The 26,927-nt window shown below is 39.5% G+C and overlaps 2 protein-coding genes across 2 annotated transcripts; one reads left to right on the forward strand and one right to left on the reverse strand.

Moving 5' to 3' along the window:
* Nucleotides 1-1,828: 1,828 nt before the first annotated feature.
* Nucleotides 1,829-6,949, forward strand: PSPH (phosphoserine phosphatase; the record flags this gene model as incomplete). Its single annotated transcript, XM_082008409.1, has 5 exons — nucleotides 1,829-2,049; nucleotides 2,752-2,886; nucleotides 4,443-4,588; nucleotides 5,365-5,513; nucleotides 6,839-6,949. 5 exons carry the CDS (start codon nucleotides 1,829-1,831, stop codon nucleotides 6,947-6,949), a joined length of 762 nt encoding a protein of 253 aa, XP_081864535.1.
* Nucleotides 6,950-12,227: 5,278 nt separating this feature from the next.
* NIPSNAP2 (nipsnap homolog 2) lies at nucleotides 12,228-26,037 on the reverse strand (the record flags this gene model as incomplete). The annotated part of the gene is made up of 10 exons (XM_082008592.1): nucleotides 12,228-12,292; nucleotides 13,089-13,172; nucleotides 14,016-14,110; nucleotides 15,399-15,430; nucleotides 15,857-15,997; nucleotides 16,400-16,470; nucleotides 18,425-18,519; nucleotides 21,373-21,418; nucleotides 21,497-21,636; nucleotides 25,952-26,037. 10 exons carry the CDS (start codon nucleotides 26,035-26,037, stop codon nucleotides 12,228-12,230), a joined length of 855 nt encoding a protein of 284 aa, XP_081864718.1.
* Between the last annotated feature and the right edge of the window lie 890 nt (nucleotides 26,038-26,927).

Genomic DNA, 26,927 nt, shown 5'->3' on the forward strand with positions numbered 1-26,927 from the left:
AAGAATAGCTAGAATGACCCTCTCCAACAGTACTTTTTCATGACTGCCTTTGGATAGCTTTGCCTTTAATGTGACTTGCCCTCTCCATTTCTTGCTATTTCCTATCTACCTGTTTGTTAAACAGAGATTAGCTCTTACAAATATGGCTCTTAGCTGCTCACGACAGGTTTCACCACGTAGGTTTTGTGCCTTCATTTATACAGACTTTTGTCTTTCAGTGAAGGACTGGAGTATTCTCTTTTATTTTATACACAGGAACAGATAAAAGATGTGTGTTGTATACATTTTTTTGGTGATTATGGTAATTTTTCATAAAGTCTCTTGTATCTCAGTATTCACCATGTGGTTACTAGTCAGAATAAAACCAAAGGTTCCTGTTCCTGCTTTGACCATTAACTATTTAGCTGTGATCCCTCAGTGAGCACACAGAAGTCACCTCAGTAAACAGCACTGGTGCTTACCATGTATGATCCCTGGATGACTCCTGTCTGGCAGTGAGCTACACCAGTACCAATCAGCTCCTGTACTTTTCCACAGCAAGGTACATAGTGATCATCTTCTCCATCCTCACTGGATGTCTTTTGTATCTGCGGGTGCAAAGTTTGTCCAAAAAGGGCAAAAAAAAAAAAAGTTTTGTGGGAACTTTTGTGTGCAAGACCTCTCAGCATCAAAATTCACATGCTACATGGGAGAAAAATACATTACCTTAGTGAGAGGAAAACGAAAAATGAAGGTATACATGATGAGGGTATATAACATGCTGTTTGATGGTATTTTTTCCCCTATCCCAGAAAAAGAGAGAACCTGCTATCCAGATCATTAAACAATTACACAAGACATATCCTGAGAGAAGTCTAGGAGATTAGAAGAGACAAACAAACAAAAGCTTTTACAAAAATCTGGGAAATGGTATAGAGAGAAAGCTGCATTTGTGTCTAAATGTACAGATTGGTAAATAGTGAAGTCCACGCTGAATTCCCGTATGAAAGGGTGAAGCCCAAGGTGAATAGGGTAGAGTAAGAAAATACCTGATTAACACCTTATACTTCTGATCTGTGGAAGTAGTGCTCAACAGCACTTTTAAGTGGACAGATACAAAAGGGAAGAAAATAAACTTTTGTCAGGAATTGTAATGGAAAAAGTTGTGTCATGATGTTGCGATATCTTAAGGCGTTGAGTGAAGTTCCCAAAGCCCAAGACTTTATAAAAGACTAATTCCCAATGCTATTGGCCAAATCTTTTATGCATTCATAGATGATGAGAATATTTAGCTTATATTAATCAGGACATAGAAAAGGATCTAAAACTTCATGATTTAGGGACAGCCACTCGCTGATAGGTTTAACTCGCTGATAGTTAAACCTAACTATCTAGGTTTAAGATAGTTAAAGATAAGTTAAGATAGTTGTCTACTGCGATCAAGTAAATCCTTAAGGGCTGGGTGTCTTTTACTATCTCCTGGAGCTAATCTGACACACGAGACTGGGTCTGATGAGAAATCAAGATCCATTTGAGTGGTGAGGGCAAGATGAGACAGAGAATTGCAAGTCCCACACAGCACTTGGCAGTCTGATGCTTCAGCAAATGCCAAGTATTACAACCTTGAACCCCATGTGAACATCAATGGGCCGAGCCTGCAGAGAGCAAATCAGCAACTGACCAAAGCTCCACAGCCCACCTGTAACGTAAATTGAACATCAGTAGGCAGCAACAGGAGAGAGCAAATCAGCAACCGAGCCAGACCTCCACCACCACTCACACTCTTTGATAAAAGCTGGCTACCAGGCTGTGCTCGTCCCTACTCACAAGAACCAGATCTGTTGTGCCAATGGCTCAAGACAGAGTGCAGTGCTGTCACTCAGAGAAAGACTTTATCTTGTCCCCTCACAGTAAGAAGGTTCCTAAAAGGATGGCGTCGCTCTTGGAGATGAAAGAAATCTTCCGCAATGCTGATGCAGTGTGCTTTGATGTGGACAGTACAGTCATCAGGGAAGAAGGCATTGATGAGCTTGCGAAGTTCTGTGGAGTCGGAGATGCAGTTGCAGAGATGTATGTATATTTGCTGTTTACTTCATAGGAATAGCAGTAAAAAATAATCGTGGATAAGGTTTATCTGTGACAATGAATTTACAATAGGGATTAGTTCAAGTCTGTCATAGGAGATTATTACAGTTTAAAAAAGATTTTAGGACTGATAAGTGGTATTAATGCATGACAAAGTAACTTCTTTTGGAATTGTGAAGCCACTCAACGAAACTATAATGACATAAATTCTCTAATGTAGATCTCTTTGATAGACTGAGATCAGCCTTCATCGTTAAACTTGGCTAAGCAGTAGCAAACCTCACTATGAGATGAAGGAGAGGGGACAAGTCTCTTAACACTCCTCTGAGGCTAATGTTGTTTCCATTGAAGCTTGTAGCAAAAGTTCTGTTCCTTTCAGAGAACAGCACCTGGGCTGCAGCTTAGGAATAGTAGTCCTAGTGCTCAGAGGCACGCACAGAGGGAATGAAGCAGTTTTCCTTTGCTTCACTGGCTCACACATGAGCTCTGATCTGTGGCAATCTTATACCAGTGGTCGCTACCAATCTTTGCAGTGTCCCCGTCTTCTCCTTTACAACACAGATAGGCTATAACCTAGAACCTATGGACTCTTACCTTGTTCCTTGTCATTCTTCAACTAACTGTTCTTGGGAGAAGCCTCTACTTGGTAAGGTGTCACTGATTTGTTCTCTTTGGATCACAATTTAGGACCCGCAGAGCTATGGGTGGCACTGTGACATTCAAAGCAGCTTTAACGGCACGACTAGGTCTCATACGTCCCTCCTATGAGCAAGTGCAAAAACTAATATCTGACAACCCACCGCAGCTAACACCAGGAATAAGGTAAGAATTTCAAATGATCTAACAAAAAAAGTCTTCTGCACATGGCATAAATCAACAAAATTCTGTCACATTAGTGAGGCTGGAAGACCATAGAGCTGGTTTAGATGACCTTCCTACTCCATTTCCATGTTGTTTGTGTACAAAGCTTCTATCAGAAGCATATAATGGCCTGAGTCCATGTCAAGTGGCTAAGCATCCATGTAAAAAGAAAACAGACTTAGGTGTTAACTGGCATTTTGGCTGGCAAGCTCAAATTCTGGCTTGAAGATTAAATGGGCATGGAAAATAATCAGTTCAATCACTTCTGTTTTTTGGCAGATGATGGAACTGGGAGGAGATTTAATACCCAGTATAAACTACTGGCTTTGTCTATTCTGCAATTATATTACCTCTCTCTTAGACTTCTGTGTATAGTCACACCCCTGGACACAGCTTAAGGGATCCATTGTTCAGAGCTACCCATTCTGTACTGAAGTCCCTAAAAAAGTATTAAAAAAAACATTAAGGGGAAATACATATATATGTGTGTATTCATTCATCTTTGGTTTTAGAATAAACATTTAACTATTTTAATGGAAAATAGGTAATTTTTTTTCCCTATGCAAATTGTTTCAATCCAGCCATTGCTCCCAGTCTAAAATATTTGTAGCACATACAGTAGTTTTAGACGATACTGTGCTTGTATTTTCTCCTTGAAATGAAGCACATGCTCAGCTTTTTCTGTAGAAGCCATAGCTCAATATAACTACAAAGAGAACATTGCTTCCTTGTTTAGAATCACATGATTGTCCTTTTCATTCCTTCCTTTCCTCCTTTTCTGTGTAGCCTGCTTTAAGCCTCCACTTTGCTTTTTAGAATTTAGCATTTCTGCTGTTCCCACTACCACTTCTGCTTAGCATTGCTGCATGCTGATCTTCCTGCCTGTAGAGCCAAATCCTGTAAAACTTTTAACTGCCTTCAAGCCCTGTTGACATTAACTGGGTCTGAGGGCTTTCACTTTGTTTGACTCCTTTTCTGTAGCTGGTGCCCTGTTCTAACCATGGTATCAACGTCTCGCACCTGGGGAACCAACTGTGTGTTAGAAAATGTTTGCACTTTGCACACTTTTCAGCCCACTTTTGTGTTTTGGTGCAGTGACTTTATCTTCCCCACATTCCCTATTTTTTTTCTGCATTATAAATTCGTTTTTACTTCAGAAAAAAATCTGAACTGGATCTGCTGTCGTTTGTTCAAGGGAACTAATGTGAACTATATGAAAGTGTAAAGAAAACATTCCTAGGGCATGCTTGTTTCTGAGCAACTAAATAGGTTTGTCACTGGACGTGATGGTTTTGTTCAGCTCTTTTCAAGCAAGGTGTATGCACAAACTTGCAAGGGAAAGAAGGAAAAGCTTGGGGCAGCAGAGATGGATGGAGCTGGAAAGCAGTACACATCCTAACTAAGCTGGAATAACATAAAGTATCGGCAGCCTTGTTAAGGCAAGATGTGTTTTAGCTTTCCTGTTATCCCTAGATGCTGCCAGGCACTCACGCTGGGTGACTGCTCTTTCTCCTCAGGGAGCTGGTAAGCAGGCTTCATCAACGAGGGGTCCAGGTCTTCTTGGTCTCTGGGGGGTTTCAGAGCATCGTGGAGCACGTGGCCTTGCAGTTGAACATTCCAACAGCAAACGTCTTTGCCAACAGGCTGAAGTTTTACTTTAATGGTAAGATTCCCTTAAGGTCTCTTTTCTCTGCTAATTAATGCCACTTTTTCAGTTCAAACTGTCAGACATTGGGCTACAGATACTGTCCAGCCTATGTGACCTTGTAACCAATCCAGCCAGCTCCAAGTAGGAAAATTGCAAGACCTTACAAAAAACATGAGTTCGGGTCATTTTCCAGACATACGAAATAAAGCTGTAGTTACTTTTTAATTGCAAGCTGTGCCAAAGGTAAAACATGTTACAGTTGCTGACAGCAGAGTTTCATTTTCTCTTGCTCCTTCAAGTTAAAAGAGTTTATTACACTTACCTGCTTTTAGAGGCAAACTTCACTTTCAGTGACTTTGAGGTATGTATGGAGGCCGATGTATTTTAGCAGAGCTGCTCCGTGCTTTAAGCTAGTGTAATCAAGCAGAACTGTAGTTAGTGAGGTTGTTTCTTACCCAGTGTTTCATACACTGTCCATAATCATACTGGATGCTGCTTCTGAAATGTTTACACCGGAGTGACTGGGAATGGATTTTTAACACTACCTATACTGGGTTTCTACTTTCGTCTTAGCATTTTAGCTCTTTGAAAACATGCCCACTGAAGACTTGGGTAAAATCCTAGTTTTTGCACTTACCTTCTAATTACTTTTTTGGGATGCTGATATCATGAGGCTTATAAGGACTGCACATAATTAGCTGTTTTCTGAAGTAAAGACCATAGGCACGTATCTTTCTTCATTTACAAGAAAATATGCTATGTGTCTAACTTGTCCTTCCACTGTCTTCTAGGAGAATATGCAGGATTTGATGAAACACAACCAACAGCTGAATCAGGGGGGAAAGGAAAGGTTATTACTCATCTGAAGGAACAGTTCCACTTTAAGAAAGTAGTTATGATTGGAGATGGAGCTACAGACATGGAAGCCTGTCCCCCTGCCGTAAGTATTAAAGAACTGGAATTCTAAATGTGATTTGAGCAAATCCTTTGTGGGGGGGAGGGAAGTGCGGTTTGAATTCCTTATAGGACTTCAGGGAAGATCTTTAGCACTTCCCACAGCCTAAGAGAGATCTGTGTAGGTAGTTTTCCTCTAGAAAGCCTGCATCATGCAATGGTTGATTTCTCTCAGTTCAGACAACCTCAGTAAGGCTGTCACCCTCTAAGCCAGGATGCCAGCTGGGTCTAGCAGGACTGCATAACAGTCTAGTGACCTGTCTCAAATCAAGCTGGTATCACCACATCTGCCTTTCCCCTCTATGTCCCCACAGTAACTGCTTGTTTCTGTGCAGAGGCCTTACCCCACCAAGATCCTGGTTCTGAACATCAATCAATGGTGCTTAGCATGAAGGTTTGGCACAGATCTGGTGCACATTTACCTGATACTGGCCTAGCAAGAGGGTTCCTCTCACTGTACAATGACGATACCTTTGAAGATACCAGCCCTGACAGGGTGAAATAATTAAAAAATGAATAGAAAGACAACTTCTATAAATGGTCATTTCACAGGGGGACAGATCTTAATTCCGTCTCCCCTTTAGCGCCTTTCTCTACATAGAAGTACCCCAATACCCCTTCTTCACCAATGCTGAGACACAGATATCCCAGTGCATGGAAATGCACAGGAACAAACTCCGAGAGCTACTGCTGATGTGAGTTATGACAGCTGGTCCCTTGCTGTTAAATATGTGCATGACCAAAACAGCTTAGTATTTGCTTAATGCTTTCTACCTACAGGCAAAAACGCAGCAGTGGAAATTTTAAACACTGCACTTTCACTGCAGATGGTTTTCCAAGATGTAGAAATGATGATTGTTCCTGGTTAATGATTGAAGACATGGTTAATGTGTACTTTTGGTATCTATCAAATGAGGTAAACAGAGTTAAGATAAACAGTATAGGGGTAATTGTGAGATGCTGCATGCACGTTCGAATGTTAACTCATTTTTGAATAGTGAGGCCTTATGTTGCATCACTTTTACATCAGATTTTCAATAAAGTCACAGATCTGAACAATCTTGAAGTTACGAGGCACTGAGACACAACGTTCCTAGTGGAACAAAACTCTAATAATCAAAGGGGTGCAAAATTAAATGTTAATGAAGTTCTGGTTAATAAATTTGAAAAATGAACATACAAAGTAAAAGGGGCAGGGAGGAATACTGTAATTTTAAAAGACAATCTTAAAAACAAACTTAATTGCTGAGAAGCTCCATTCCTTACATGGGACTGCAATAATATATATGCCCATTCTTTCTGTTTTGCCAGGACTGCTTCATTGGATTTGGAGGAAATGTAATCAGAAAGCAAGTAAAGGAGAAAGCGAAATGGTACATTACTCACTTTGACGAACTGCTAAAGGAACTGGAAGAACGATAAATTATACAGTAAAATAATATATTTAACAACTATAAATCCATTATACAATGCAATTAAACATTTATTTGTTTGCAAAGTTGTGTTCTGGATTTTTTAATGATTCTGGGTGTTGGGTACCTTCAATCTCTGGCCTGAAACTCATGTTGCAAATGGCACCATCCTACTGAAATATTTTGCAATGCAAATGATAAAATTTTTTTAAACATCTTTTCCAAGGTGGAAGAAGTCAGTTGATTTTTCACTCACAAGTGAAGACTGAAGGTAGGAAATTATGAGTAATGGTTTTGCCCCTGGTCAATATTGCACATCTATTATTTCAGAATCATTGAAGCTAATACCTCTACTTATTTTGGGTGGCAAAAGAAGAAGGGGGCCACAAACAATTGTTGAATTGATACTACTAATAAATAACAATATAGTCTAAAAGGTAAACAGTATGATAAGTACTTTCCATTCCAAAGAATCTCAGAACTAGGTTAAATAGTAAACAGATAGGTAGGAAACATTACTAAGTATCTCTGAGTTCATTAGGATATGGCTACAGGAGCACCTGAGATGTCATCTGTTACTCAACATTACTGTTGCTCAACCTGTAGCCTGAAAGACACAGGATGCATGCAAATCTGAGATATATGCAATATTCACCAGTGTCCAAGAAGCATGTTTTAAGGCAAGTGATATAGTGGTTCCCATCCTTCATTAAAATACTTGAAACTAAACTCCAAAATGGTGATTTTGTGAAATGGTCACACTGTTTAGCTGATTTATTTATTTAACAATCCACCTCATCTGCCTATAACTGGATGGAAGCTAATTCATCAACTTTTTAAAAAAATAGTCTACTGATTAAGAAAATACTGTGAAACTTCTAGTTTCACTAGAAGTTACTATCTAGTTTCTTCCTCTGCCTCAGTGTGGACTAACCACCTTTAAACCCTTTGTGCTAGAAACAGTCTAACCTGTTGTAAGTAAGCACTTCTCTGAGCTTCAGCTAACAAATCCTAGTTTCTTAAGGATTTGTCTTTTGTGGCTGCAGTGTCTGATCAAAGAGGGCCCTTATACAGAACACACTTGATAAATGCTGCTTTTTTGTCTGACAACTCTTCTGAGCTTGTCTTTTTAACCAGCTTTGCTGACACATCATGGTACTTTTATTTCCCTGACTTACAAGAATCTCACCTCTGATGATGTGAAAAACTTTACTAATGTTAAAATATATGTCACATCTTCCACTTTCCTTCCATCCACATAATACCATCACAGGAGAAAGAGGGGTAGATATGACATGATATGTCCTGGAAAAAAAAATAAATCTGTGCAGGCTCTTATCTTCTGGGTGCTTACAAACAGTCCGAGTATTTTTCTGGAAACTGAAGATTAGGCTGAGGGGGCTAATTCTCTATCCATAGATAGGAAGAGAAACAAGTGCTGAGCCGACCTTCCAAAATCTCACTCTCTCCCCTCAAGATAATCACAGGTTTTCACAGCTTGCACCTTAAATCAAGGTGCAGTGAGAGCACCTCTCCAATTGTTTAAGCATCACCAACAATTAAATATTGCTTCTGTCCATTCTGAGACATCATCAGGATGGATATAGGGGAATGAGGAGTTAACAAAGCCACAGGGAGTGATGAATGGTAGCTCTCAGTGACGCCATCTAATGTTTTTGGCAAAAAAAGTGAGGCAATAATTGCTTGAAGTTACAACAGCATTTAAATACTAGAGAAGTACAAGGGTTAAAAGAAAACAAATCCAGAAGCAAACTTCTGATGGCTTTTTAGAGAAAGGCAGACATATAAACAGCTACACTGAATATCCGTATACACAGTTTAAAATTTAAACTTAACAAAAGCCAAGACAGACAATAGTTGGCAGGCTGCTCATCAGAACCCTTTTGGGAGTACTAAAGATTATCTCTTTTAAATTCTTCCTGAGAAAAATCTCAGCCAGCTCCAAGGGCAGCTCATGTACAATCATGCTTTTGTTTAGTCAAGACTGCATGAGTAGAACAAGTAGAAACTCCTTCTACTCTCTGCAATTCCTCTGCAATTCTACAGTTATGAAGCAGAAGCATCTCTGTTTGCTGCAGTTTTCTATTGAATTAAAAGGCCACTAAAAAAAACCCCCACAATCTAACATCCTGCTAATCAGCTATAGCTAACAGGCCCTGATCCTACACTGTGACACGCTTCACTTCAAGTATATGCAATTTCTCTAATGCCACAGTCAGAAGACTCTGCAGGAGGCTCTGTGCCACAGAGATGTTAACATTCACGGCAGTATCTTCTGCCAGGCTGAGTGCTATGGGAACATGGCGTTGTGCCAGTGATTTCACAAGAGCTCTTTAGATCTGACTGGTTTGAAAAAAATACCACCCCCCTTCCACTGGGCAAATATCGAGCCTGACCTCTAGTCCAGGGGGTACCAAAAGGATTACTGAGCTTAGGGAGTGGCTAAGCTCTTTTGTCTGTAAAATACTGGGAAAAAATAGGAAGGAATAAAGGAACGTGAGGGAAGCTTCAATGTTGCAACCAAGCTACCAATTTACGTGAACGTATCCCATCACAGTAGAGCAAAGTCTGGCGAGTAGCACGCATCAGGCAAGTAGTATCTGCTCTTCAGGTGGGTCTCCTTGACTAAGAGCGTGGGGAGGTACACCGCTTCATATAAGGCCTTTTATTTTAATACAATTATTCAGTGAGGCAGAATTGCTTTAAGTTATATATTCAATTTGCATGAAGGGACTTTTTAGAAGAACAGTTTGCAGTCTTTTCTAGGAAGACTACAGAACAACTAAACAAGTTTTAATTGTGTCTTCATTACAGTGGAACAAGAATTGATAATTGGTAATACCAGAGACCCTTCCAGGCATTGTTCCCCACTTTCCAACCATGGGGAAGCAACTTCAGTTCTGAACTCCACAAATTCTGCTCTAAGAAATGCTGAAGCATTGTTAGTCAAAGGAAGAAAGGCAGACTTGGCCATGAAATTAAGAGGAAAAAATCACAACAGTGTTCACAACAGGGGAAAACCAACTTCAGAAAGGAAGCAAGAAAAGATTGGCATTACTTATCTACTGTGTTATGTTCGGTGAGTTTACATAGCTATCTGTAAGTAAAATAACAGGAACTAATCTCTCTGATGACAGCAAGAGCATGAGTTTGAAGCTCAGAAGGACTGGAGGCACATTCGTAATACCTTACAACAACACTAGTGGGAATTCAGATCTTGGGTAGTGTATAGAGACTGAAGAGACTTGTGCTGTATGATGTCACTCCGCAGAACATCCAGTTATTCCCTAGATTTCTTATTCATGCAAAACTTCATGGTCCTTAAACAACAAAACTTCTGCCTGACAATTTAATTCCTAGTGCTCCTGGCTGAAGGTAAGAAACAGGGATTGCATCAGAACCCACAAAATCCCCTAACTCCAAAAATATCTTTCGCCTTTTGCCTCTGACTGGTTATGAGGAGTTAAGTTAAAGGACAATTCTCTAGGAACAAGAAATATGGAAGGATACTGTGAGAAATAACCCTTTTGGAGCTAAAGAGTAGTCTGGAAAAACAACAGCCCCAGATGATAGTACTGCTCGTGACTGATTTACAAGAAGGAACAGCTGAAATGATGTACTTGGCCCACTCAGTAAGGCAAGCTAAGAACTCTAAGCTAAAATAGTACAGAATTTCACTCAGTAAAATCCCATAATCAGTTGGCAACAGGAGGAAAATATGGAAACAGACAAGAATTAGATCAAATATTGACTTTGTTCAAGATGCAATTCAAGCAAAGGCAAGAGTGCAGTGTATTTCACATGGGTAGAAAAGAAGAAATCAGACCTGAAAAATGAAGCATAATTGATGGAGAAAATCAAAAGGAAAAAAAATTTTGTATTTATCACCACAGTGCTTACGGCCTCTAGAACACTCAGCAAAATGGGATGTAATGGAGATATTGTAAATTCATTTTGGAGGAGAGCAGAATACTGGGAAACGCTGTCCCTGACACAGAGAATTGATATTGTCTAACTAAGCTGAAATATTCTATGCAATTATTCAACTTTTCCATAATAAACACTGCAAGATGAGAGAAAACACAGGTGGTGCAATACATATAAGGTTCCAGTAAAATGTGAAAATTAAAAGGATTTTATTGATTGATATGCTCTTCCTGAAAACTCACTGAAATGTACAAACTGGACATTCAGTAACTGCTTTGTACATTCTGTATGTTACACTGATTCTTGCAGCCACTTTAAAGAAAGAATATTATTTTCACTTACAGGATGTTCACATCATTGCAGACACCAAAAGTGTTCATATATTCTAGTCTAAAAGTGAAACCAAAATAGAACTGGACATAATGGTACACCGCTTTATGCCGATCCTATTGACTCAACATGCGCCAGTTTCACACATCAATTCGTAAGTACCTACTGTACAGTTAGTGAAACACCCGACCAAGCGTATGTCTGAAGTCATGATTGCTTATTAAATTAAACCCCTCTTCCTAGACTTCCAGGTTATTTGTAGAGAGAAATGTATTTAACTGAACTTGGTTCCCTGCAGAATGTTCAGACAAACGTGTCTTGTCAGCATCTCTTTGAAAACCGTAGGTCGTAGTTCACAAAACTAATTTCAGGTGTAGATATCTACACAAATGTGCCATTAGTTTCAACAGGCTTCAGAGTCCTTGCAAAAGAGAATGCCCTATTCTCTGTCCATAAGCTATCACCTGACAAAGAGTATTATCCTCAATTAATGACTGCCTATTTGTAAATTTAGAACTACCTACTGATTTCACGCCTGCTAGAACAGCTAGGTGTATTTCAGAGCTGCCTGCGGGCTTCAGAGCTTCTGATTTCAGAACTCCCACGTTTGTTTTTAAAATCTGCAGTCATTATAATGCTACACAAAGGCCACAGTGACCCTAACACTCCATTCTGTTGCTGTTACTGAACACTGGGCATTGTCTATATAGCAGAAGATATTAAATACTGTATGCCTTACTGAACCTGAGGAGCTGTCTTACAGAGGAACTTATATGTCTTTGTACTTGTTTTCAATTAACCAACCTTTTAATTACAGTCCTGTATTTCTTTTCTTCCTGGTATAATCCTACGAGCAAAATGTCATTAGATTCTGAAGAAAAGAGGTCTCTTTTTATAAGCTCAATACAGTACTTTTATATTTCAGACTATGATATACAATGTATACCATAAATTAATTTAAGACAAATACTTGTCACTTTATCTACGTAGGCACAAGTAAATCAGTGACTTTACTGAAGCGGAGAAATCTTCAATGGTATCATGATTCTGGACTCCATTTCCTGAATGAGGGGCACTGAAAAAAAATCGAGACAGGGTTTAATTTCACTAGCATAGATTATTAGCAGTTCTGCACACTCAGTTTGAACAGATATTATTGTCTTCAAATTACTCTCCTAGCTAGTGTATGCCAAGTCATCAGTAACCACCAACATTCCTGTAACTGAAGCATAGTAGTTTTGAGAACAAGCGAGTTTTTAATATAATCTGTCTGCTCCTTTGAAGACAAATATTTCTATTCCTTTTCACCACAATGAAATTTATCTTACATTTTTTTGGTATACTTCCTTTGAAATGTACCCTATGGAACCAAAATCTGACATGCTTAGCATACTTCTGTGAGTTTTGTTATGAAAGCTATCTTTGATCTCAAAGATCTCCTGGCTTCTAGTTCCAAAGTCTAAATTCCCTTTCAAAGGAATGCATTTAACAAGGTCTCTGTGTTTCATGAAATATTAAAGGTAATAATTTAATATAAAGACAAATTTCACTATTGGCTCCCTGAATTTTTGGACACAAACATAACCATTTACACAAATCTTCTACAGGAGGGGTGCTTGTATAAAAAATTACTATTAATGTAGCAATTTTTTAGCAATTAGGTGACTTTTCCAAGTTTGTACGATCAATTGCAAAATTCACTTTACAGCTTAGTGAAATGTCCCTCCTTTCCCTTACAGTAGAAAAACCAACACACAGACACAAACACCAGAGATGCAAAATTTTTTATCATTGTGCAATGTACTGAAGAACAAAAATGATGGCATGCACAGAAGTCTACCGCCAGCATTCCAATGAAGTTAATAGGTTACCTGTGTAATAGACTAGTTCATCCCAGCCAGGTTTATGCCATGCAGCGTTCCTTATATCTTCTCTGGTTTGGAGATCTTTGTAAGCTGGTGAGGGAAAACAACAAGCAGAAAGCTTAGAAGTAACTCCTTTTCCTCCCACATGTGAATAGCTCCCTTAAAAGTATTCTAGTGCATAATTAAGAGGCTGCAGACATCAGGAAGGAAAAAAGTCAGAAGTTCTTCTCTACAAAAAGGAAAAGCTCCCAAACCAACGCAAACAGAAGGAACTGGGGGAAGAGAGAATGTCTTAGACACAGGTAAGACAGATAATGCAACAAAGTACAGTTCTACATGAGTGGTGTCAGATTCCTAATGCTGGAATATAATACGCTAAATTGTCGAGATAGGAAGATAATACTGCTTATTTTCTAAAATACGTATTAGACAATAAGTTTCTTCAAGTTGAAACAATCCTAACGTGAAAAACAGCTAAGCAGTTGTGGTGACTAACACACAGAGAAAGCCAAAACACCATGATGTAGTAATGTAAATAAATGCTTGACTTTGCTTTTTGTGGGTGTGTTATATGCGATACTTAAAACTGTAAAAACCTGACTTCAGCATGAATGGGGATGGGGAAAGGAGATGGCAGGACATGGCTTGTCATCCTTATGTTACTGAAAGCAAACAAGTAGTCCCTAATAAGAAAGGGCCATGAGAAACCCTTGATGGAAACAGAACAAAACATGAAACATTCACTTCTGCTCACTTGTTTGAAGAATAAAGTTATCTACCCAAAAGTGAAGAAAATCAACACTGTTTATGTCAAACAAAAAAAACCTTTTAAGACATTCCTTTGCCTTTTCTAAAAACCTTGCCTCCTGGGCAAAGTCAACAGTCTGTTAGGGGCTGATTCAGCGAGAAAAAAGCAAGAGAACACAAATTTACCCCAAAGGTGATGAACCATATACAGCTGTCCAATTTGTGAGAAAAATCCTCCAACCGCTTCATTATTATCCTGTCGGAAACGAATTGCACGAGCCCTACAGAAGAGCAAAGCAGCTATTAAAAACAGCAGATCTGGGTACGAAATAAGTGATAATTGAAAGGAAAACAGAGTTCAAAGGAAGCAAAAATGTTAAACAGCATTTGCAGTAAATGTCACCAATGAAAAATAAGAAAAAAATCTGCAATACACTGGTTTTCAGCACTAAGTAATTAAAATATACCTATGTATCTTGTTAGAATAAGTTAAAATTGGAAGCCTACAGTTTCACTAGACTGTGTATTAATCATTCCTCAATATTAGATTCAGTACAAAGACAATTGCTGGAACAGTGTACAGTGGCAGGCCTTTTTTATAGCAGCTTCTTCTAAAATTAAATCCTTGAGTTTCACTCATATCACCTTTACCATGCTCATTTACCACAGATTTTGTGGTAGTGGAATACAACTTTTTTATCCACACAGACCTTTGCTATGCAGCTGTCCTATGCAACACTCTGTGATTTGCTGTGTAAATAACATCAATATTTCTCTTAACTATAAATCTGTTGCATCTTCTAAAACAGATTGGCTACCACTGTAGATACGCCTATTTTATAAAAATTCTAAATTCAATTGACTTTATTCAAATTACTGTAATTAAATAAATTATATCAATGACAACGACACGTCTAAAAATCGAAGCCCTCACCTTTGTCAAAATAATTGGAAATACTCCAAATTGTTTAACACTCAACCATTAGAATTGCAAGGACAGTGAATGTAAATTGAAAGAAACTTCAACACTGGTTTTAAGTAAGTCAAAATCAGAAGCATATACTCAAGAGAAGACTGTCTCACATGCTTTTAACCTATATATTAAAATACAAATGAGCTACTCAATAGCTTTTCAAGAAACAACTTGACTTTTACAGAATAAAAGAGCCAACATTTAGCCCATGTAGACTAAAGTAAGTCAGCTTCTAGTGGTCTTGTAGAAGTTGTGAAAGATCAACGTAGTCTCAAGGAGTTGATCACCACTCTTCACTAAACAGTGCCTTCTGCTGAAAATAAATGGCTTCTGCTATATTACAGCAAACTAAAAGGGTTATGTAAAGGAAAGCCAAACCACAGAGCTCACAATGTTGTTTGCACACAGAATTCCTCTTTCCTTCCTCAAAGGATAAACAAAGGGTCGAAGAACTATCTTACAAGTTGTGTAAGTACAGAAGCAGGCCATTAACTGGGTAACTGAAACGCTTTGGTACCATTCTGCTACCTCCACTTCATGATTTTTAAACACACATCTCTCAAATAGGAGAATGCAAGTGCTAAAGCAACACTTACCAGTAATTTCCCCACTCAATCATTGTTCCAGGCTACAAAAACAAAACAGAGTGTTAAAACTGTAGTTTAAAGAAAGTTAGAATTACTTGGACAGTTTTCACAACATTTATGTATGGAAAACACTACGTATTAACAAAATCACTTCCTTCAAGTGATAAGCATATTATAATCATCTGTAATTACTCTGTTTACTAACTGTATTACTTCTTAGTCATTTGCCTGAAGTTTCCTTCAAATGAAAAGCCAAGGTTTTCAACCCTGCAGATATTAGTATCTTGTTGGAGCCTGCCTTCATTTTGGACCCCACACTTTGAGAGCAACAATGACTCAGACATCAGCTTTGATAAGAATCAGATTTTTAAGATGAGTTCTGTTTTCTATCTCCATTGTATAAACATGCTTTGAACATTTTAAAACACCGTACAGCTTAAAAAATAAAAAGAAAAATTTAAACTTACTCTAAGTTGATAGGATCTCAATTCGTAAATATTAGGCCCCTCTCTGGGAACAGGTTCGTTCCAGAAACTAAACTCCAACAATAATTGGTTCTTGCGTGAGAGAAGCATGTTACCTCTTTCTTTGCGAAACTCTGTGAACTCCTAAAAAACAATGCAATCACTGTCAAACTGTGTATTGTGTTTCAACAACAAAAAGCAGTATACCATATGGTGGCTTAGATTTTTTTTAATACTATCTTGGGGTTTTGGGACACTGAAATGCTTTAAATTGTAAAAGCATCTAAATTCCCCTGGCATATTTCAAAATTTCAAGTGGCATGTTTACACAGCACTAAGTGTGTTTCATAAAGTATTCAGGTATTAAATCTCATTATTTCTGAATATGAAAATAAACCCTTTTCCAAAGAGGTGTCTAAGTTTGTACAGGAAGTGATGAGACATTGAAATAAAAGCAGGTATCCAAACATGCAGCTTTTTGCTCTGACTATTCTTTGTTCTCTTCTGAGTAAAATAACCAATTCTAACAAAATCAGTGCATTTTACCTTATTTTGCCGGAGTTTACTCATGACCTCATTGAGAGCTGGATAGCCTCCCTCGTATCTCCACAGATGAACTGAAACAGTAAAAAGGAAGCGTTTTCAGGGATGTCACAGACTACTGCTAAATCTTACGGAATAACACAGTATAAACTGCTCTTCACAGTATAGAATTATACAAAAATAGAAATCATGTAACAGGTTTAAAAATAGCTTTTCACTAAAGAAAGCACTACACATTTGAACATTTTAATAATAATTGAATCATCTGCTTTTTGAAAAGGGTTCTCTTGGAAAATTTTGCAATCTACTCTGTAGATAACATGGAAATTTCTGAAAGGACTTTTGTTGCCATGCTAGTGAGATGCGATGACTTTACATGACTGTCGTTGAAACTGAGATTCAATTTAAGACAATGATTTAATTCAATAAATGTGTTTTATATCAACTTCTAAGAGCAACAGAGGGGTAGACTTTTTAGTTCAGTAAACTATTCAAGCACAAAGAGCAACACACTTTCTGTAGGACATGAAAAATTATGCAAATGTTATTTTTAAAGTAAACATTGCAGTAAAAAAAGCAGAAAATACCTAAACATGCTAGAATTGTTACATTTGCTAGGATTTTCCCCATAAAAGCAATTTCAGAACAGGTATCTGAGTTCTTTCAAAGCATTCTCTCTTTCATAAATCATAACATGATTTATTTACAAGTACTTAATGCAGCAAGGCAACAATATTTCACCTCAAAGAGTCACAATGGCTATTTTCTCTCCTCTAAAGCAGTCCTGTGCCTTTTCCAGGAGAGCAAACTGGAAACTAATGTAAGGCACTTCACTACGATAACAGACTCATCCAGTGCGCCTGCTTCTGCTGTCTTATCCCCAGGGCAAATTTGATATATACACCTAATATTAACACAGCCTGGGCACAAGTACTGAACAAGTCAAAACCCCATAATCTGCTTTATTACATTGCTAGAACTGTTGCAATAACATTTTCAAGGCAGGCTATGGATGCAATTACAGATATAGTCTGTGTTAATACGTTACAAAAGCAACGAATGAGACCTGGCTACGATATTCTCATTTCAATTGTCTTCATTCCCCAATTTCCCTTCAGCTTTTAGAATTGTTTCTCAGACATTGTGTGGTTTATCTATTGTTATTCCTTCGCATTTGTTCAGTGTCAATATTGCAATATGCTGTGAATGCAGGAATAATTAATGTGTATGGGAGTATATTTTTCCATAGTGAAGCAATGGCATTGATACTAGCATAGTTCTAACAACAAAGCTACCTAACAAACGACATAACAAATATCAGTACACCACTCTCTATTCGTGGCTTCCCATTCCTTCAATTTCCCAAAGCCTAGGAAATTTTTCAGGTGTTTTCTCTACACTAGACTCTTTGTAGTTACCTCTGTAGCAGCTCTTCAGTAATTTCTAGTTCCAATATATTTTCAATCTTCATAGTTGGGCAGTATCTTTAGATGCATATGAACAGAAATATTTTTACTTTCCTCCAGTAAAGGCCTAGTTCATTGTTGTGTTTACAATGCAATAATTTCTTCAGATGGCATGAATGATTTGCACTTCATCATCATACAGCAATTACAGTATGAAAGTCTGAGGAAAGCTTTTACACTGGCCAATGCAAGATAAACTCTGTTTTTGTTAGCCTTTGCCTTTACTCTAAATGTTCAGGAACATGATCTGTGCCTGCAAAATACTACAGGACCACATTTTACAAGCGTTTCCCAAAACTGTTATCTATCACCTGGAAAACATGAAAGTATATTAACAATAGGACAAATTTTAGGAATTTAGAAGCTCTACTGTCAAACTCAACAAGACAAAAAGCAAGCACTGTAAATGTTAATATGACTACGGATAACTGATGCACACATACCCTCACTGTATACATTGCTAAAGGTTTACTGTCAACAGAGATGATTTAAAGAGAAGAAACCTGCCAAGCACACGTTTCACTTGTATGGTTTTACATTCTGTTGTACTTCTATCTCCTACCAGCCTGATCTTGCTCTCCGTACCACGTGTTCCAAGTCCCCACCAGTGCACATGGGTAGTGTTTTTCTTCATGAATCTTTGGCAGCACCTCTTGACTTGAAAACAAGGAATACAGACACTATGTTGCATATCCTTCAGGGAGGCTACAGTTGATATGTATAACAAATTACCACACGTTTATCATTATGGTATGAAAATTCACAAGGTCTACTTTTCAGAAGAGAAAGCTGAAATATAAAAATCTGCTATACAGGGGAAAGATAGCTACAACACTATGAAAAATTAAGGTAAGTGTTACCATTTCTTAGACTGTATGACAAATACACAGCACAGTAGAATTCTTTTGATGCAATAAATTACGCCTATCACCTAAAAGGTTATCCAACACATTAGGAAAATAAACATCAGGATGTCTCACTTACAGAAAATACAGCCTGAATATATGGGTGATTTGCTTTAGGAAAAGCTTTATCAAGGGAGGTAGAATACACAAAAATAGCATAGTCTTCTGTATCAGTTACAATGCTATTAATTCCGTTGAGCTGAATGAATAAAAACAAATATTTTGATAGATCAAATGATGACTGTACTTCATAGTATGCAGCCTTATCGCTTTCTACCACTGCAGAAAGTGGTCTTAGTTTGAGGCAACTTACCCATTAAAGCATACAGTGAAACTGCCTTAAAAATACCTCCAACGCAAAATTTCTGTTTGACTATTTCCAGTATTTCTAACATTTTTTCCATCTTTAAAAGTGGCCTACATTAGTATTAGGAAATTAAGTTTTACCAATTGCTGACTTGGTTAGGACAGCTTTCATTGCATTGTACTTTGATGAATAAGTCAACAAGTCTGGTTGAACTTTGCCTTTTAATATTTTTCCCTGAATAATTACCCCTCTTACTCAGTTTGGCTCATAGGCAATGAGTCTCTGCAAAATATTAAATAATGGGAAGTATGGTTCCCATAAATAATGGGAATGGCTGGTCTTGGGCTGAGAGTCATTAGATATGAGTTTTCCTCTTGATTCTGCCACTGACTTTCTAGAAAACCTTGAGCAAACCTCATTATCAATTTGTACCTCAAGATTTCTCACTACATAGTGTAAATAATACGATAGAACGACTCTCCAAGGATGTTTTACCATCAGTTTGTTTTTGCAAAGCATAATGAGATCCTAGAAAGGCAGCTTTCAACAGGAATGCTAAATTATTACAATAACCCTGTAATATATTTGGTTGCAAATTATAGAAAAAAATGCCCACAGAATACCTTATGAACACCATCTTTTTCCTTTTTAAAAATAACTGTTACTAATTCTTCAGAAGGGGTCCTTAACCACAGAGATTCATGAAGTACTCTCATAATTGTCTTCATTACATTATTTCTTTATTAATACATGATGACTAATGCTTATTCTGATTTGACACATAATAAGGAATTAACCTGTTCATCTTTAATTCAGGGAGAGGAAGGAGGGAAATTCAGAGAGGCTTAGGTGGTTTTTTTTATTACCCCATTCTTAAATTCTCTCATTCCTCGGAATACTTAAATTTGCTTTGGTTTGGAAAGAATAAGTCTAACCACACACACTTCATCTGATTGCTGTCAACAGTTTCTTTCTTTGCTATTGTCTCTTTCCTTGAAAATAAAAGCCTCTGCTTTCACTCAACATACAGGTAGCTCATGAAGTAACGGGGAGAAGTCGTTCCTCGTCTTGTATAATTGGACATGTTTATATTAAGTTTTTAAACAGAAAGCTGGCTGAATGCTAACTGTGCTTCTCTGTATATTTTTTTTAAACAAAAAAGCTAAAAATACCTTGTGATTGAATGTTATTCTAGTGGACTTCTATGCGTGTATAGCAAGTAAAATAGTTTTGTTTATCTAGGCCCTTTTCAAAGCTGAACACATGAAAACACAGAGATGTTAAGACAACCTACTCATGGCTGTACAGCCAATTACAGAGTCGAGGACATAAACCAGGAGTTGTGAACTTCTTCCCCACCATCCAGCCCAGCTGGTATTCTCACCAATACACCACACAAAAAATTGGTTGCAGTAGGGTATCATTATGCTAAGAATGTTATATTTAGCTGACAACATGATCACTGTCAGTGAGAAAGCACTGCTGTTTCAAAATGTGAGAGGCTCACTACGTTTCCAAATTTAAACATACAGTTCTTGAAAAGGCAGTTGTTCTGGCTCCAAAGGAGAGACTATGTAGACAGAACAGGATTAATATTTCTGCAATTTCATCCTTAAAGTAGTAAATTTCAACTGTTACTAATTCATATATTTTATAAAGCTGTAACTTTTTGGAAAACCCGTAACAGTACTGCTCCCTTTGGAGGGTATTACCCCAACGCAAAGATCCTACCCGAGGATTTGCATAGCTCTTTAAGAGTAGATCCCAGTAATGTTACTTTCGTAGAGGGATATAGATGAGCTGAAAGTCAACACCTGTGTTTTTAGAATCTCCTCAAAGTTATACTTCAGTTTAATACTGGCATGTAGTTTTACTTACCAGTCATCTCTCCCTTTCCTTCCTGTATGCAGACAATAACCACTGTCAACACATTCCTACATGGCAGTCGGAGTGGGACATGCTAGCATACCAGGATCAACCCGAGTGGACCAGCAATTGTAAGACAGCTAAGGGAAGGGGGAGAGCTGTTCCAACAAATGTCACCAACGTTTTCACAAAAAGCATCACCCTAAATTGCAGCTTAGGAAAATGACACCTCCAAGAGGGAAGGCAGGGGGTGAACCGAGCAACGTATCTTTTGCCATCTCTCTCCAAGAATAATATGATCTATTTAACACCATACCCTGAAAGTAAAAGCAGAATTTTTCCACCTCCCCTCTAAATAATTATATTTGCCAATTTTCAGAACAGCTTGTGATCAAATCACCGTGTCTAAAATGTGAAAATACGCACACTTACCAAAGCTTGTTGTAGGCATCTAGACATTCTGGTTTTACATTGTGAACTGAAACAACAACATTATGTGAGAAATGCAGGAACAGAATAAAGAAACAGTAATGTTAAATATAAAAATATCACTCACTCTGTAGTTTATACAGACTGCTGGTCTCTCTTTTGGCTAGAAGGTTGGAGTGAGCATCTTTCCTTGGATCGACTTTGCGAACAAATAGCGATTTTAACCAACTGTCTTCACGAGGTCTGCTAGCTGAAGATGCCAGCCCCCTACACATTAACAAGTACAGTACACTGTCACTGAGCGCGTCTTGAAAATGCTCGTAACACAGGGAAAATAGGCACAATCAAGCTTAATGCAAACAGTATCATAACACACAGTTACCTATATGCCTGTTACTAAAACTTTCCACTGAGCCACTTCCTAGTAAGGTGAAGGCAGTTCTTTCCCCACTGAGATTTACCCTCTCCCAAACCGTTCTACTAGATATGGAGCTGAACAGTTAACCATATACTAGCCACTTTTATTCTTTGTGCACGTGGCAGGGAATGGGTGGATGGCTGCTTTTGCTGCCTATTTATCTTCTTTTTAGTCAAGTGCCTTTGCTCAAGAAGGCTGGGTCTGTCCCAATGTGCACAGACAAGAGTGAAAAAGAGCAAAAAGACCGTGTGCATAAGGAAAAATTTTTGCAGTGTAAATAGGAAAGTAACCGCCGTATGTCCTTACGTTGCTTAAATATAGCTCTAAAAAAGGAAAAGTTAAATAGTGAATTTTTCAAGAGAAAAAAATATAACGAAAGTCTAATTTGGGAAAAATCGTAAGTGGTGGGACAAACAGCCTGCAAATATTTCAATTCCAAATTCTGGCAACTGTACTATGTAGGGGCACAGATCCACATTTTTTGCACAATATTCACAGTTTCCCTTTCTTTGAAACAGAATTTCACTGACTTTTTTTATCTAATCTTTACACAGTTTCTGCAAGTACACTTCCAAAATAATACCACTTCCCTTTACACCACAGAGTACACAAAACATTACAATTTATAATTGTACTTTTAAAAAATGATGTGTTAAAGGAAGTATTCTTCTCTTTTCCAGCTGACAGAAGATCCCCTCAGTCACCAAAGATTGCACAGAAGGACAAGAAAGCTGATGTATTTAACTGATTCCACACAATGTATGACAGGGGACCCTAAGCTCAAATGTTTTTTCTTCTTTCTCGTAAGAAACACTTCCTTCAATTTGCCTCTTTTTGATATGGGGTTTCTGCTGAAATACTGTAATATTTCCTCTGAGGTACTAAAAATGTGGCACTAACAGCTGGAAATTTAAACCTTTTCCTGCCTCAGAAGTCAGCTTTTCACCCTTAATTACTGACTAGGAGATACAGAAGATAGCTATGAATCTTTAGCTATAAAGCCATCTCCCAGATATCAAAAGTTTGTGACAATCATTCAAGGCGGGGGGGGGGGGGGGAAACCAGGAAAGAAAAACCTGAACTTCCTTTGGGAAAAGTATCTTCATAAACATACCTGTCTGTATTACACAATTTTCATTCCAGTGTCTGAAAATAACATAATGAACTGGAGAAACAGGATGGAAAAAAGGAAAAGTATTTCACAGTAGAGAAACAACAGCAACCAGATGAAAACCTGCAGCTGAAATGACCTTCAATGTTAAGAAGTAATTGGTAAATACCTTACTGGTGTATTTATTGAACATGGTGCCTTCTTTCACCCTAGACAAACACACAAACATGTTACTGTGCTGAAAGCTGAGCAGCTATTGCTGAGTACCACCATTTAAAAGGGCATTCCACTATAAGGCTGTTGCTAGAACAGACGGTACGCAGCTGCCTGGAGTAGACGTATCTCTGATCTCAGCTGGAAGAGGTGAGGCACAGGTGACTGCAGTTGTGTTGTCACATCTACACAAGCTGCCCCAGACGACAGGGGGTAAACCCCACCTAATAAATCCAAGTTATTTTTAAGTGCTCCCTTAAAGCACTAATGCTCACTGGACAGCAAATGCAGCTCTAGGAGACAGACCTCAACCTCAGTCCTGCAGTGCTCATTTTTGCAACTCAAATTTGTAAACTATTGCCATTTCCTCCCCTTTATTAAATGGAGTTAGCAAACTAGTATTTGTAACACTGTTCTATGAGGATTATTGTTTGCAGCAAACTTTGAAGGTGAAAGACACAAATAATCATGTTGCTTTTTTTGTGAACCAGCTTTATCAGCAGCAAGAGTAAGCTGGAGTTACAGGGATAATACTGAAAAGCAAATTCTTTTGCTATTAGGAGAGTCTCATGACTTGAATGTTAAACTGCACCTAAAACTGGAAGTATATTTAATTTTCAATACAATGAAATGAGTAATACTTTACATTTATGTAAAATCTTTTACCCAGCAATTGTAAAGTTCCTCAGGAACAATGACTAACAAATCATGTCTATCCATCTAAACATACACTTCATTTATAATAAAGAATGGTAACAGCTGAACTTTATTAAAACAGATAGTCAGTGCACCCAATCTGAGATGCTAGGACCTTATTTTTAATCCACATCCTTAGAGAAGTCCTACACTACTGGTGTCATTCTAGACACCCACAAATCAAGAAGCCCTGAATGACTACTGGTTCACTTGTGTGGGCAATATGTACCCAAGATTAGCTCTGGAAGAGTAGGGACTGAACTCATGTAGGGACTGCCAGTTGTGAGCATCAACCACAAATTGGCTCAAAACTAATTCATCATCCAAAACATGTACTTTTTTACTAACTTCTTAACATTATGCCCCACACTATTATAATACCTGTTCCAAGTAAAACAGATATTGGATACAAATTGTTCCAAAACCCATACCACTAATGAAAACGTGACTATACACATAGTATGAATGTAGACACCCTATATGGAATTACTATCACACTTCACATTTTTTTATTTTCTGGGAACAATACTTATTAAAGAGAGTTTTCATGCAATCTTTTAAGGCACTGCTTGACTTTGCTATCAAATTCTTATCCTACAAATGTTACCTATGGGCTTAGCTTTCCTGCTACAAAGACTAGGCTGTGAACACAAAAGGATAACACCAAATAGCTTGCTTAGATTAAAAATGATGGTGAAAATACTTCTATCCCACTTAGCTTCTCCTTTAGCACAAAATATAAACTGCGTGGGAGGTATCAGGACAAGTATTTAGATTTTGTAGAAACCCATGTCTGCCTGGAAGAGAAAGAAAAACAGCTTGTCTATAATTGACAGGTTTTGATCTGTGGTCTAAAGTTTATTTGCAACTTCAAAAACAAACAAACCACATGCACATAAAATCTCACAACATAGCCTCTACACAACTCTCCCTGTTCCTGTTTTAAACAGCTGCTTGCAGTGATGCCTTCAGCCTTGCACAGGGGCTGCTGCCCATTCAGAACCTTGACACAGCAGCTTTCCGTTTCAAAAAAAGGGAGGAAAAAATGTGTGTAGACTCATCCCAGCTTGGCCGTATCTGTGTCTCCAACACCCAGGGAGCATGTGTGTCTGCTTCCTACATCCAAGACACATGTGTGCACATCTGTGCCCTGAGAGCTGGGTATGTGTGTGTGCACCCTTGCCACCCAGGTGTGTCCGTGTGTCTGACTCTTCACACATCAGACATGTGGGCATGCAAATGTCTGCACCCCAAAACTTGATGGATGTCTATGCCCTGACACCTGGGGATTGTATGCATGTGCACACACATCCCAGCTCCTACGATAAGTATGCATACATGTGTGCTGACACCCAAGGAGTGCACAGACATGCTGTGCATCATGGAGGCAGGAGGATACTGGTGCGCACTGCCATGCACCCTGACACTGGGTGAAACATGGATGCTGGGTAGGGGTGCCACCTGGCACCGTAAGCATGGAGCAGTTGTGCATCCTGACACCACGGGGTGTTGTGCATGCAGCCATGCACCCCAACAGCACAGGACATGAGATGCAGGGTGGCCATGCACCCTGTTGCCTGGTGGAGTTGGGATGCAGAGCGGCTGTACACTCTGATCCTAGCGGGATATTTGGGTGCAAAAGCACCCATATACCCCAATGCCAGGAATACATGTGTGCAGGGTGGCTGTGCAACCCGACACCCGGCGATACGTGGCTGCGGGGAGCCTGTGCACCCTGTTGCCCGCAGGGGCGGGGTGCCTCTGCAGCTTGAGTCCGGGGGACAGGCGGCAGGGAGTGGCGGGCACCCCGTCCCCGGCGGGGCTGGGCAGGGGTGCGCCGCAGCGGGTCAGCGGTGCGGCCATCATCCCCACCCAGGGGCGGACTTGGGAAGGCAGGGGAAGGGGCTGGCCTTGGGGCCCGTGACCTTGAGGGACACCCCGAGCGGGTCGCACTCCCCGCCCCACGGGAGGGCCGCAGGCCCGGCCCGTCAGCTGCCCCGGCGAGTGGGGCGCCATTTCCAGTCAAGACAGGGGGGAGGGGGGAGTCTAGGCGTCGGGGCGAGGGGAGGCGCGGGCGGCGTCGGCTCCGTCTCCAACCTCCCTCGGCGGCCCTCGCCCGCCCGCCTCACCCCCTCAGGGCTCACCTGAGGGCCAGGCCACCGCCAGGCGGGAGACGCGGCACGGCGCTGGCTCCCGCCAGGCTCCGCCGCAGCAGCACTCGCGCCGCCATCTTGCTCCGGCCGCCTCCCTCCTGGTCGGGGCGGGGGGCCGAGCGTTGCAGCGCCGCCGCCGGACGCGAGGGGCGCCGCCGGGAGCCGGGGGGAGAGGGGGCGGTGGTCCGCCAGCCACGCCCCCCGAGGGAAGCCACAGGTGCGCAGGCGCGGACTGCGTCGGCCGAAGACCCCCTACATACGCCCGCTGCTCCACCGCAGCCCTGGTTTAGGGTCCCCGTCCCCCCCCCCCCAAACCCTAAAAAGAGAGTCCAAGCATGTGCAAAAACTTGTTTCTCACTCCCCAAGTACATTTTTCACTCCCACGCAGTTGAAATGTTTTCTTCACGCTCGGTTCAGCTAGACTAGCATTTAACTTGGCTGAATTGGTGGTGTGTGCTAGCATCAAATGCTTAAATAACTTCAAATTAACAATAAACTTATGATTAGCCTAATATTTAAAGCACAGTTCTAAAAGCAGCTAGCCAATAAACACGGAGAACTGGTTAATGAGCAAACCTTGTCTTTCTACATAGCACATATAAACTTGATATCATGTCACCATGCAGCTTCCATTGCTATTTTATGGTTTTTATACCAGCACTAGGTCACAGGCTAACATACAGAGGGTGCTTTAGCATCAGTAATGAACAATGTTTGTGGTGCCTCTTTAAAGACCAGTCTAACCTACAATTGTCATCATTCTTCTAAAAAAAGGAGTTACACTTCAGACCATGTACCTTTAATCACATTTTGATCCGATCACATGTTCGGTTCTTAAGCAACTCTCCCAGGGCCTACCTGTAAACTGAAAAAAACTAACAACATTTTGCAATGAATCCATCTTAGAAAAAAATATGACATTTTCACAGCTACTCAAGAAAATTACAGGAGATAAAGGGAAAGATGA

Source organism: Phaethon aethereus (genome assembly GCF_964289735.1).
Source record: "Phaethon aethereus genome assembly, chromosome: 19".
In the NCBI taxonomy this organism is placed as follows: domain Eukaryota; kingdom Metazoa; phylum Chordata; class Aves; order Phaethontiformes; family Phaethontidae; genus Phaethon; species Phaethon aethereus.